This window comes from Megalobrama amblycephala, linkage group LG17 (genome assembly GCF_018812025.1).
Source record: "Megalobrama amblycephala isolate DHTTF-2021 linkage group LG17, ASM1881202v1, whole genome shotgun sequence".
In the NCBI taxonomy this organism is placed as follows: domain Eukaryota; kingdom Metazoa; phylum Chordata; class Actinopteri; order Cypriniformes; family Xenocyprididae; genus Megalobrama; species Megalobrama amblycephala.
Window position 1 is genome coordinate 13,891,517 of NC_063060.1, and position 12,190 is coordinate 13,903,706.

The 12,190-nt window shown below is 40.4% G+C and overlaps 1 protein-coding gene across 1 annotated transcript in view; it reads left to right on the top strand.

The window, feature by feature from the left end:
* Window positions 1-3,391: 3,391 nt before the first annotated feature.
* The window catches only part of nyap2b (neuronal tyrosine-phosphorylated phosphoinositide-3-kinase adaptor 2b), a 40,359-nt gene continuing 31,560 nt past the window's right edge, over window positions 3,392-12,190 (top strand). Inside the window, exons 1-3 of the mRNA XM_048163674.1 lie at window positions 3,392-4,121; window positions 5,719-5,899; window positions 11,129-11,424. Coding sequence (XP_048019631.1) covers window positions 11,166-11,424 — 259 coding nt within the window. The 5' untranslated portion in view covers window positions 3,392-4,121; window positions 5,719-5,899; window positions 11,129-11,165. The remainder of the gene's footprint in view (window positions 4,122-5,718; window positions 5,900-11,128; window positions 11,425-12,190) is intronic.

Here is a 12,190-nt window from a genome sequence, read left to right on the forward strand (position 1 = left end):
AGGGCCCGGTTAAAGGTTCACAGGTCCAAGATTGGCCGTAACCCACCGCCTTACTTGGGCAAAATGAAGTAGGGGCTGTAAAACCCTGTCTTCATATCGGCTGGAGAGACCGGCTTGATCGCGTCCTTTGCCAGTAGGACGTCGATCTCTGTCCGTAAGACAGGGGCATCGCAGCTCCGCACAGAGGTGCTACCACATGGCGAAAAGAGAGGGGGAAGGGAGTGGCAAGGCGTTTGTAACACGTTGCACACTGCCAACCGTGCCTTCTTGTGACCCAGAGATAGAGGAAATTGCGCTTTTTTGGAAAATGAAGGTACTGCTGGACCCTGAAAAGCCAGCGGCGGAACAAAAACAACAGGAAACAAAAGATTCTCCACCCGGCCCTCCTCCGGGGGAGGGAGTGGTGTGGACACTATCTCCTGGAGAGCAGATCCTCCCATCTCTAGGTCACCCGTCTCAGGGCTGCTTGGACTTACGCTTGCAGCCTGGATTGGCAGGGACCTGGACCAGGCTGGGCGTTCCTCTTGCGGCCGGCTGCCTGCTGCCTAGGTGGAGGCTGCTGCTTAGGCTGAGCAGGGACGGAGGTGCAGGTGGGCACCCCGGCGATGAGCAGGTGGAGGCGCTGCAGCCAATGACTGGGTGGAGGCAGCAGCTGGTTGTTGGGGCGGAATGTGCTTCATCACCTCTGTCTGCTTCTGTGCTGCTGAGAACTGCTAGGCGAAGTTTTCAACGCCATCGCCAAAGAGGCCGGCTTGACAGACAGGGGCGTCGAGGAACCGAACTTTGTCGGGCTCATGCATATCTGCCAAGTTCAGCCATAGGTGGTGCTCCTGGAACACTAAGGTGGACATCAGCCGACCCAGAGAGTGTGCAGTGACTTTCCATCGCTGTACGCAGTTCCTGTATAACCCCTTGTTCGGAACTACCCTTGTGCAGTTCCTTGAGTGCTTTGGCCTGGTAGACCTGCAGGAGCACCATGGCATGCAGGGCGGAAGCGGCTTCTCCACAAGCTGTGTAAGCCTTGCCCACCAGAGAGGACGAGAACGTACATTCTCGGGAGGGAAGATGCGGATTACCCAGCCAAGAGGTAGCGGTCTTGGGACACAGTTGCATTGCCACAGACCACTCCACTGGGGGGAGCTCCATGTAGCCCTTAGCCGCCCCGCCATCGAGGGTAGTGAGGAAGGAAGAGGGACCAGACCGGCTTTGTGCAGAAAAAGGTGCTGTCCACGATTTAGTCACCTCTTCATGCACTTCCGGAAAGAAAAAGCGCTGAGAACCAGCACAGGCTGCCCCAAGAAACCAATCGTCCAGCGGCGGCCTGGGAAAGCATAGCAGTTAGCTCTGAGTCTGACTGGGGGCAGCGCAGCCGAATGTGTACCTTTAGTATTCATAGGCACATGACAGAAGGCAGACATCTCCAAGTGAGGTCATGGGAATCAGTATAATAGAGCACTTAGAGTTATGTTGTCTGCATGATCTCTCTGGATCACATATATCACTACTGTGAAAAAATCCTGTTAAATGTATGGTCAAAAACTTGTTCATATAAATATAATCACGTGTCAGCAGGGACTTCTGTTAATTTTCTTTTACTGTTTTTACTGTAAATTACATGATAATTCAGTTTTACTTCCAAAAACCTATATTTGACAGTATTTTACCATTTAATTTTTTTCACTTTTTTTCTCTAAAAATTACAAACATATTTTTGCAGTGTAGGTCACCGGTCATTTTGAGGGATTCCTTGGTGGTTTTCTCATTGTGTTAATCTGAGAACAAGATTAGAAACTGCTAGGGCTGGGCGATATATCGCATGCGATTCTCACGCGCATTTCGTCAGTAAAGCCGGTTCCCTGATTACCGCTAAATCGCCATCACCTGCTTTCAAATGGAGAGCCTTTTAATAGATAGAGCCGTAGTTCACGGACAAGCCACGCAAAATCGCATTCAGTATCGAAGATGAATCGACTTCGATTCATCTTCGCTCTGTCTATTAAAAGGTGCTCCATTTGAAAGCAGGTGATGGCGATTTAGCGGTAATCAGGGAACCGGCTTTACTGACGAAATGCGCGTGAGAATCGCATGCGATATATCGCCCAGCCCTAGAAACTGCAGACTTGCTTTAGACCAGAAAAAAATCAGGTGTAACCAATTTGTCTGCAGGATCAGGGCACAACAGTGGATTTATAACCTGTAATAGGCAAAATCTTAGAATTAATCTGCTGCCTGTTTGAGGAAATGTGGCCCCCAGACCCCAAATTTCACCTCTGTATCACTCCTCTGACAACAGCTCGCACTCGTTGGGTGTGATCCTGTCATGGGGGATGGGTGGGAGTTAAAATCTACTTGTGCTAAATGTTACAGAAGTGTTTTGTTGGCACCTAAAATATAATTTGCATTTTTATTCCACCAAATAGATTTAAACAGTTTTTAATTAAGCAGAACTTATTCCTATAGATGTCTTAGAGTAGGGCTCTGCAGAGTTTAGCTCTAACCCTGATCAAATCCACCTGCCTGCAGCTTTAATTCTGAAGACCTTGATTATCAGATGTGTTTTATTAGGTTTGGAGCTATTCTCCACATGGAAAGTGGCTAAAAAAATGATCAATGTCTTTACACTTATGTGAATTATTTGAACAAACGTCCAATGCATGTTATTGATTCTGCACTTAAGAGTCTAAACTGTAACCTCATCACAAAGCTCATTTCAAGAGGTCAAGCTGGTCTTTGTTAGCAGCTTAACTTGGATAAACTATATTATTTTGTGTTTGCCAAGCAAAGCAACGAGGAGATGTTTACCTAATTATTGTCCCTGGCAGTAAGGGACAAGTAAGTAAGAGATGCTTTTGCCTCTCACATAGTTTCCCTGTTTTTTGGATGCTAGATCAGTCACAGACACAGAAACTGTGGGAGGCTGGTAGGGGGAAAGTGAGGGAGGGAGGGGAAAAGGGGGACTTGAGCAAAACAACAGATCGCTGCCCCTCGTCCCTTTGTGTCGACAGTAATAATCCCTTTGAACAAGCCCCTGCACTCGCAGGTCCTCACTGCATTAAGCATGTAAACAAATCTCAAACATACCAACTCTGTTCTCTTTGTCTATTATACTGTGATTTTTGTTTTTCCCTACTTTTTGAGTTATTTTTGCTTTTAGAATTAAAAATAAATTAAAAAATGAATGCATAAATGAACCATGTTGTTTACTCTGAAGTGTGACTTTTAAGGCTTTTTCGCTGTATTGTTTATTGGTTGAGGCCACTGGGAGTGGTGCTCACAGTTCCAAAGGCAAGGGGCTGAGTCTAATGAGGTCACACCCTGTATGCCCACCACGCCCACTCTGCCACATGACTGACACATGTTTTCCTGCCCTTTTTACTACAGCCTACCAACAATAGCAGGGCTGCAGAGGAGCTGTCCTTGGTACTGAGAGCGAGAAATGGTGTGAGCGAGTGCATGCAAGGGGGAAAGAGGAGGAGGGTGGAGGCGTGTTCTTTGTTTTGTGAAGCCTGAGTTAATCTGCTGGGGCATCCACTCAGAGAGGAGCCCCACATCCGAGAACAAGCACTACCGTGAGGTACCCGGCACAGCCTGCGCTGTAGTGCATCCTTCATAAACTACAAAAAAAAAAGGTTTCACTTAAGAAGGTCTTTGCCTGAATGTGCATGGTTCATCTCAGAAGACTGAAGGAGCTTTTTGTTTTGTTTTGCGCTGTATAGGACTTTTAAAAGTGCATGTGGACGGCAATTAGGAAGGATGCTTTTCTCAGGTTATTCCATTTAATGTTGTTGCACTTTAGTAAGTGTAGCATGTACAGATGAAGAGGAGAGCATCTTTCAGACTGGAGTTACGTACTTGCACATATCCAGGGGGCTGAAGGTTCTTCAGCTACACGGAGCTGCAGACAACCACTGTTTACGGCTACACTCTCCCTGCCTCCTGATTTTATGCAGGAATTCGACTTTGCGGACTGGATCATGATTTTGCAATGGCCTGAATCATTTCTGTAGGACTGGAGTTGTAATCTCAGGATATCAGTCAGGTTTTGTCCCACGTACTTTTGGGAGCCTAATGGATCTACCTGAACTGGTTGACACTGTAGCCTGCAGGGACATAGTTCCTCTGTAAGTACAAAACTCATCTGAGCTCTTGTTCCTTTCATCTTGGAACTTTACATTCATCCTAATATAACTTTACATACAACCTTATTTTGTTTTCAGATCTAACTTGCTGGATAAACCATCTTATTTGATAGGACACTATAGCTGCACTCTCACGCTCACCTGCAGACTTAATATTTCACCCTGGCCTTGACATTTTACATTGAAGATGGTGTATCCATCTCTCTAGCTGTTACCTAAATACATGTTTTGTGCTCACTTTTGGATAATAGAGTCATCTCTCCTCAGAAGGTCAACTGCTGCACAGACAATCTGAATGGCAAGTGAATGGCTGAGGAAGGATAAGATGAGATATTTTAAGAACATGATAAAGAATCTAGGAAGGAGACAATTTCAAGGGAAGAGGGCCAAATTACAGGAAAACACAGGGTCTCTGATGGTTAGACATAGGCCATAGGCCTGAATTGTGTTGACATGACAAAAAGAAGAAACAATTTTTTGTAGTTTGCAAACTCAAACTTGCTACTTACTATTGCAAACTTCCTACTGACTCAGTAAGGTCATGTGACATTAAATGCAATAAGAATAACACTTCGTAAATATGAAAGTCTATGGTCAACACAAGTTTTTCAAAGGTAAACTGAAGATGCCATGTTGGACAATGGTGGTAGGTCTCTGAGCTGGTAGTGCATTACTCATCTGGCTGCTTTAACCCCCCTCCCCCCTCCAACTCCCTCCTCACACACACATACTGCCCCTCACATGTAAACAAGCATGCACATATTCATGGATCACTCTGAAAATACTGACCTACATAATACTGAATGCTGTCTCCTCCTTCTCCTAGACTTCTGCAGATGTACACTGCAAAAGACTTCACACCCACACACTCTGCATTACTGCATCAGTATGATTTTATGTGCACCCCCCCCCACCCACACACATACACACACATATATATATATATATATATATATATATATATATATATATATATATATATATATATATATATATATATATATATATATATATATATATACCTACTCAAGGGTTACTCAAGCTCAAAAAAACTGTACAGTCACACAACACATTGCGACTTATTAAATGCAGCACAAATTGACCACTAACCAGTGTCCTACTACTGTATGCTTCATATTCCAGACTGAGAAATGTACTGGCCTGTTTTCATAATAACCAGGCTGAATACAATACTACAGCTTACTGATAAACAATCTCTTTGTAGATGTGCTGCTGAGGCTTAGAGCTCCACTATCTCTCTGCGTTTGCTGATGAAGGGATGAATCTCATTGACCCAGAACCCTTGTTTATTTACACAATATCCCATTAAAATAGCACTGCCGTATGAATTCAACAGTTCTAAGCATTTCATTATCTATCTATCTATCTATCTATCTATCTATCTATCTATCTATCTATCTATCTATCTATCTATCTATCTATCTATCTATCTATCTATCTATCTATCTATCTATCTATCTATCTATCTATCAATGCAATATGATAATACAAATAATTACAAACCTTTAATTCAAATTATCACAATTATAATTGTTAACGTAACTGTTTTTATTTGCAGAATACCCTTTTGGAATGCCTGTAAGCAATGATTAACTCTAAAGAGGAAGATTCACTAATGTTTTTGCAGCATGTTGAGGACTGTGGACTAAGAACATATAACACATGTGGAATGAGAAAAATAAGATTAACTTTCAGGAGAAAAACAACAATAAGCGAAAGCAGGAAGAAGCCATTAAAAGGTAAGAGATTTGAGATATGTTAGCAATGCATGCATACAAATTCTTAAAAGATTGCACATATTGCAAATACAATCACTTTTTTTCTCAGCTGCTTTGGTACATTTCTCAGATCACAACTGATTCACATCATCTAGTCACTTGTGCACATCATAAAAGCAATTTCTCATTCTTTGAAAAAAAATTACTAATGCATTGGTCCATTTATGCAATGGATTTCGTACAATTGTCTGCTGTATTTCTACATATATATCTTGTCTTTTTCTTTTCTGTATCACAGTGACATTGTACTACACTCTGAAAATGCTGTGTTGTTTCAACCCATGTTTGTGTAAAATATAGACAAACCCAACTGTTGGTTTAAATTTTTTAATTAATTTTTAAACCCAACGGTTGGGTTTGTCTATATTTGACTCAACCCAGCATTTTTTAGAGTGTATAATTTGTCACCTGTAAAATTGTAACTAAATCCTATCAAAAATTACCAATGTAAATTTGTACTGTTGAAACTGATATATGCCATACAGAAAAAGTGTATTAAAAACATAACCATATCAGGAAACACTGTCAGATTACACTGTTACAGTATATTGACAACATGGCTAAGCATTTTGACTATCTTGTTTGTGAACAATGACACAATGACTTATCATTTTGATGGCACTGATATGTTAACATAATCATTGACATAAATATTTGTATGAGATGAACTAAGGATTTTGAGCAAGTTACAGGCTTTTGCAGATAGTCCATTGTGTAGTGGTGTTTATACAAATTGTTTTGAGAAATACACTTACTGGTTTGCAAATGTTAAGCATGGTTCAAAAAATGTGCCAAAGCGACTGAGAAAAACTAAGATTGCAGGCAGGGACGCTCACTCAACTTACTCAAGTTGATATGACACATGAGCATTCATTACACCTTTACTGGCACACACAAACTACATGTATGTAAATGACAGTCACATACATGACAGGAAACAAACCCTAATATGGTTCTCCATGGTGCTCCCTTACACTAAGTCTCACTCGCGATGGCATAGTGCCATGTTGGCAGAAAAGACCACATTCCCTTCAACTTGTGGAGGTTGATTAATTTTTCAACTTTGACATATTTGGGACTTGAACTTCATAACGTCTTTCATCCTTTTCAGTGACTAGAAAAGTTATGTGCAAGGCACACACCCACAAAATGGTAAATGTTGCTCTACATTACTGGTCCACTCACTACAATCAGTTTCACACCAGTATTTAAATAAAGTTTAGGTTTTCAACGTAATGTAATTTCAATCATAAAAAAATTATTCTAGTCATGACTAATGGCGTCAGAAGTATTTTGACACTTCAAATCTGTGGCCTTGATAACATCAACACAGCTGTAATTGTGTCAGTGGGCAATTTACTGTTGAGTGCTGCCTCAGACCTGTTGGCATAGATTGCATTGATCACATTTGGCCCCATCTTCTAAGTGGAATAAAAGCTAAATGGTCTCAGAGACATCTTTCATGCATTTGGCTCAGGATTTAACTACCAAAAAAACATTTATTTCAGCTCTGACATGACATTAGTTGTGCTTTCGAGGAATGCTGGCTTATCATAATACACCTGTTACCGCAAAGCATAATTTGCATGGTAAAACATGCAAAGCAAGCATTTTTTGTGTTCAACTGTGCTTATCTTTTAATGATTTAGTTTTCGGAGCACCATAGGACCTAATGATACCTAGATAAGTTTGGTTTAGACTTTTTGTTGCAAACCAGAAAATAATAGATTAAGCAATTTGTGGTGAATTTATATTTGTCATCCAAACACTTTGAATCAGCAAATGAGACAACACATCTAATATAGTCATGCTGAAATACTTGACTTGTTTGTGACTGAGACAGAAATGTACCCAACAGATTTTAGGTGTTCCACAATACCCAATGTCCCAGATTATCATTATTCACTTTTTAGGTAATCTCAACATCTCTCGACAAATCTTCATTTTGCTAAATCTGTCTGTTGATATCTGGTCCCAGTAAAATCTCCTAAATGAATATTGATTGGATTTGATTGTCCACCAGATGTTGTATTTGTAGTGTTTGATTTGATCAGATGTAGTGTTTAATTAAATTGTGTCTTCATTGAGGCCCCGATTTACATAAGACACCAGTGTTGCAGCTGCTTGATACTAAAGAACTTTCATCAAAATGTGACAACAAGTCACACTCTTGGGCTGTAAAGGGCATAGAAGAGTCTTTACTGATATTGGTCTACACCTGGTCTGCTTATCAGCTGTTGCTGAAATAAAATATTCATACTCAGTGGCTGGAGGATGAGGGCTAGAAAAAAAGAATAGCTGGATTTTTCATGAGGCATATAACTGGGTCAATGAGACGACCCATTTTTAGAGGAACTGATGGGAAGAGAGAGGAAGGAAAAGAGGGAGAGAGAAAAATCTGTTAGAAAGAGATTAAGTGTGAAGAGCATGCTAGCTGGAGATGTGTTCTGCCTGGTGACAGCTAGAGCAGCCAACGACCAATCAGATTGCTTCATTGCTCTGAGTGAGGTGGGTCTTCTTTAATTATCTGCTGTTCTGTTGGAGCTTTCACTGTCTCTGGGAGCACACAGAGACTTTGTCCATGCACTTAGTCTCATGTGCTAATTTGCATACAACAACTATGCTGTAAACACAGAAAAACATGGACAGAATTAAATTGAAATAAAGTTGTTTAAATGATACTATGCAGAATTGAAAAATAATTGAATGTAATGTATTATTCTGTGTGTAGCATTTTAATACATGGAATTGGTTTTCTCTTTTTAATAATTTGAAAAGGCTGGAAAGAATGCATCAATACACTGGCGGCTTTGAGCATGAGTTCATACTCTTTTACTGGGCAAGGGCAATGCAATAAATAATACAGTGCCACACATGCACACACACAACTAATTCTCAAGCAGAATTCTGTTATCTTTTTTATTGTTTGATTGTCAAGATGTGTTTCCTGTTTACAGTCTGTTTAATTTGCCATATTTAAACATAATGTAATTTTTGTCACCAAACGGAATTGAAAAAATAGTAGGTCTGTTGAAGCGGCACTGCACAGACCAGTGTATGACATCAAGGTACCGCAAAAGCGCTTAGAGAGCAGACTTTGATGGTACTTTGATGTCATACACTGATCCGTCTGTGCAGAGACACTTCAAGATGAACACACCTAATGACTATAACGTTTTCAAACAGGTTTCCTGGATACAGCCCCCATTGGTTGGATAAACAAACAGTCCCACTCCAGAATCATGCCATTGGTTTAGCCTGTGTTGCAGTGCAATGTTTTGAAAAGCGCAACAGAGCCTCAGTTTTTACACAGTTTGGGGAAATCTACCTTCAGATGATGGAGTTATAATTGTCAGAGATAAGAGTCAAAATAGGATAGGATAAAAAACCTCAAAAACACATGTTTTCAATCAGGTTTCAAGTCAAGTCATTTTAAGTTGTTGCAAAACATAAAACTGAAGCATAATTGCAATTCTTCATTTGGATTCTCAAAAAAAGATTTGTGTAAAACTGCACTGAACATTTTGCTAAGGCGAAGTATGGCATCAGCTTTTTTTAACAGTAGGAAACTTGTCTTTGCTGAGCAGGAGTAGGCACATGCATTGCAGACAGCTGCTCCAACATCACTGTTCCTCTTTCTAATGAGAGCTTAATACCTGATTCGTTGTGTGTGTGTGTGTGTGTGTGTGTGTGTGTGTGTTTGAGGGGATGGTTACACAGAGCAGCAGTAGCAGATTTTGGTTTCCGTGGGTACCCTGTTGCTAGGCAAAGTTAAGCCCCTGACCAATGAACCCTTCTCTCGAGACTCCGGCTGTTCAGCAGCTGTATGTGCGCAAGTTACCAAGTTACACAAACACGTTCATGCTCAGGTAATAGATGTTACGCACCTTAAAATAAAACTAATGACTGGTTAAAGTCATTCCCATTTGTGGGACAGTAATCTTTAGGGGGATAGAAAGAGAGAGAAAGAGAGAGAGAGAGAACTTAACAGAGACTTTTGATCTAGTACATCAGAAAAACCAAAGGAGTTCAGGGCTACATACCCAGTGCATTAGAAACATAGATATGTCAGTAAATAGCATGCTTGAGTTTAAAAGTTAAATTAGAGACCAAGGTAGATCAAAGATATTTTCCAATGCAGTCCATAGAACATGTTGTCATATTTGTAATATTGTATCATTGTCATTATTGCATCAAATCTGTAAAATTATCTCCATGCTATTTAAGCTTATATTCCTTGACTAAGTTGTGTTTTAACAACAATTGTTTCCAATTTGTCAAGCCCCATGAAAGTGCAATCCACATATTCACTTAAAAAAATCAATGCTATGTTGCAGGCCTTTTACTGTGTCATTAAAAGTTGGAAAGGGTGCTAAACAAAAATCAATAGCTCCTAATAAGCCATTAATTCAGATGAGTAACTTTATCACAGATCTCATGAGAGTGTTGCTAATTACAACACTCTAAAAATGTTGGGTTGAAAATGGACAAACACAGCAATTGGGCTGTTTTAACACAGTGGTTGGGTTAAAACAATAGTTGAGTTAAATAAAACTACCTAGCAGGTTGGGCAAACATTTACAACCCCAATTGTTTTTAGAGTGAAGCACATACACAGACACACATCAGTACAGAATAATTTACTAAGCAGCTCTGTATTATATGGTTTAGGGCAGAGGGTTTTCAGGGATGCCCAGGGGGCCGCTAGGTGGTCCACTAAAAATTTGAGAGAATTATTTGAAATCCATTTAAAATGTTTATTTTCAGGTTTATTCATAACAGTACTCTAACAGTATTAGCTAAAGCCGACAAATTAGCATTATCATATGTGAAAATGTAAATAATTTATTCTTAAAATATTCAAATAATCCAAAATATTGTAGAAACATCATGTTTTTGAATGTGTTTGTATTAATTCCTGTTTTTTCTCCATGTCATCTTGTGGATTACAGAAATTTGTGTAGTGTACAAACTGAATTTAACATTCAGTACTTCACTACAGAAACTGTTTCATTATAAAACAGAGTATATAATTTCATACTGTTATTATTACATTCAATCTAAAAATGTAAATATACTGACTGAACATCAGTTAAATTGTCTTATCACTTTAATATATCATACAGTGCTGCTCTTGACTTTAACATCCATTCATGAACTGTTTTATTTCAATGTGTGGTCTCTTGTCAGGGGGGAAGAGGTGGTCACTGAGGGTAAACACTTGTGAATGGGCTCAATGAGCATGCCAGCCCCTGCGGAACACGTGTCCCCTCACCAGCACCAGCCCCCCTGTAATCCAGGTTTCGCCATTCGCTCCCAGTCCCTGCACTCCGTGGGAGGAGTGGAAGAAGAAGGCAGCCCCATATCCCGTAAGCAGCCCCCACCCAAGCCCCGGCGGGACCCCAGCACTAAGCTCAGCATCTCCTCTGAAGCTGTGGACTTCAGTCCCACCGGGTGTAAAGGCAATGATTCAGAGAGGTGTGACGGTAAGATGCTATGGTGTTTAATCCAAGCTTCACATTTCCTGTTGCACAAAACGTTGAGATCCACTGATTCTGTAGTTATACACTAGCTGATGCTGAACAATTGGTTAAAATGAACCTTGACTATTATTTAATGTAAAAGCAAACATACCTGAGTCAACAATGTGGACAGTACCATCATTTTGAATAGTCAAATCATTAGCTGGACTGAGTGCAAACAAGACTGTAGTATATGATATTTCACAGTCCTCCAGGTGTAAGACAAAATTTTTTACACGTTGAGCAAAGGCAAATGCAGATGACCCTAAAATTGTCTCCCAGCTGTTCCTTCCCATCATTTGGGGAGATGTGGTGTAGTGGTTAAAACTGCTTGCCTGTAGTTTGTAACTAGAAGGTTAAAGGTTTTGATTGATATCTGCAAAGAGGCAAGCTGTGAGTGTCAGAACTGTGCCCTTGGCACTATAGGTGAACTGTACCTGCTAAATTACAATTTAGCCTACTATTTCCTGTCCTCTCTCCATTTTTATCAATAGTGGCAAAAAGGTCTGTAACACAGTTACGTAAATATAGGAAGAAGGAGGTGGGAACTGGCGAACATTCAACAAAACTTTAATTCAAAATAAATAAATACAAAACGAAAGTAATGCCGGCAGACCCTCATGGATGTCTGCTGGCCACACAGACATAATAAAACATAAAATAATATCCAGGCCTGGTCCTCTCTCGTCCTTCACTGTCGTTGCTCCTTTTGCTCTGGTCCGGTTCCCAG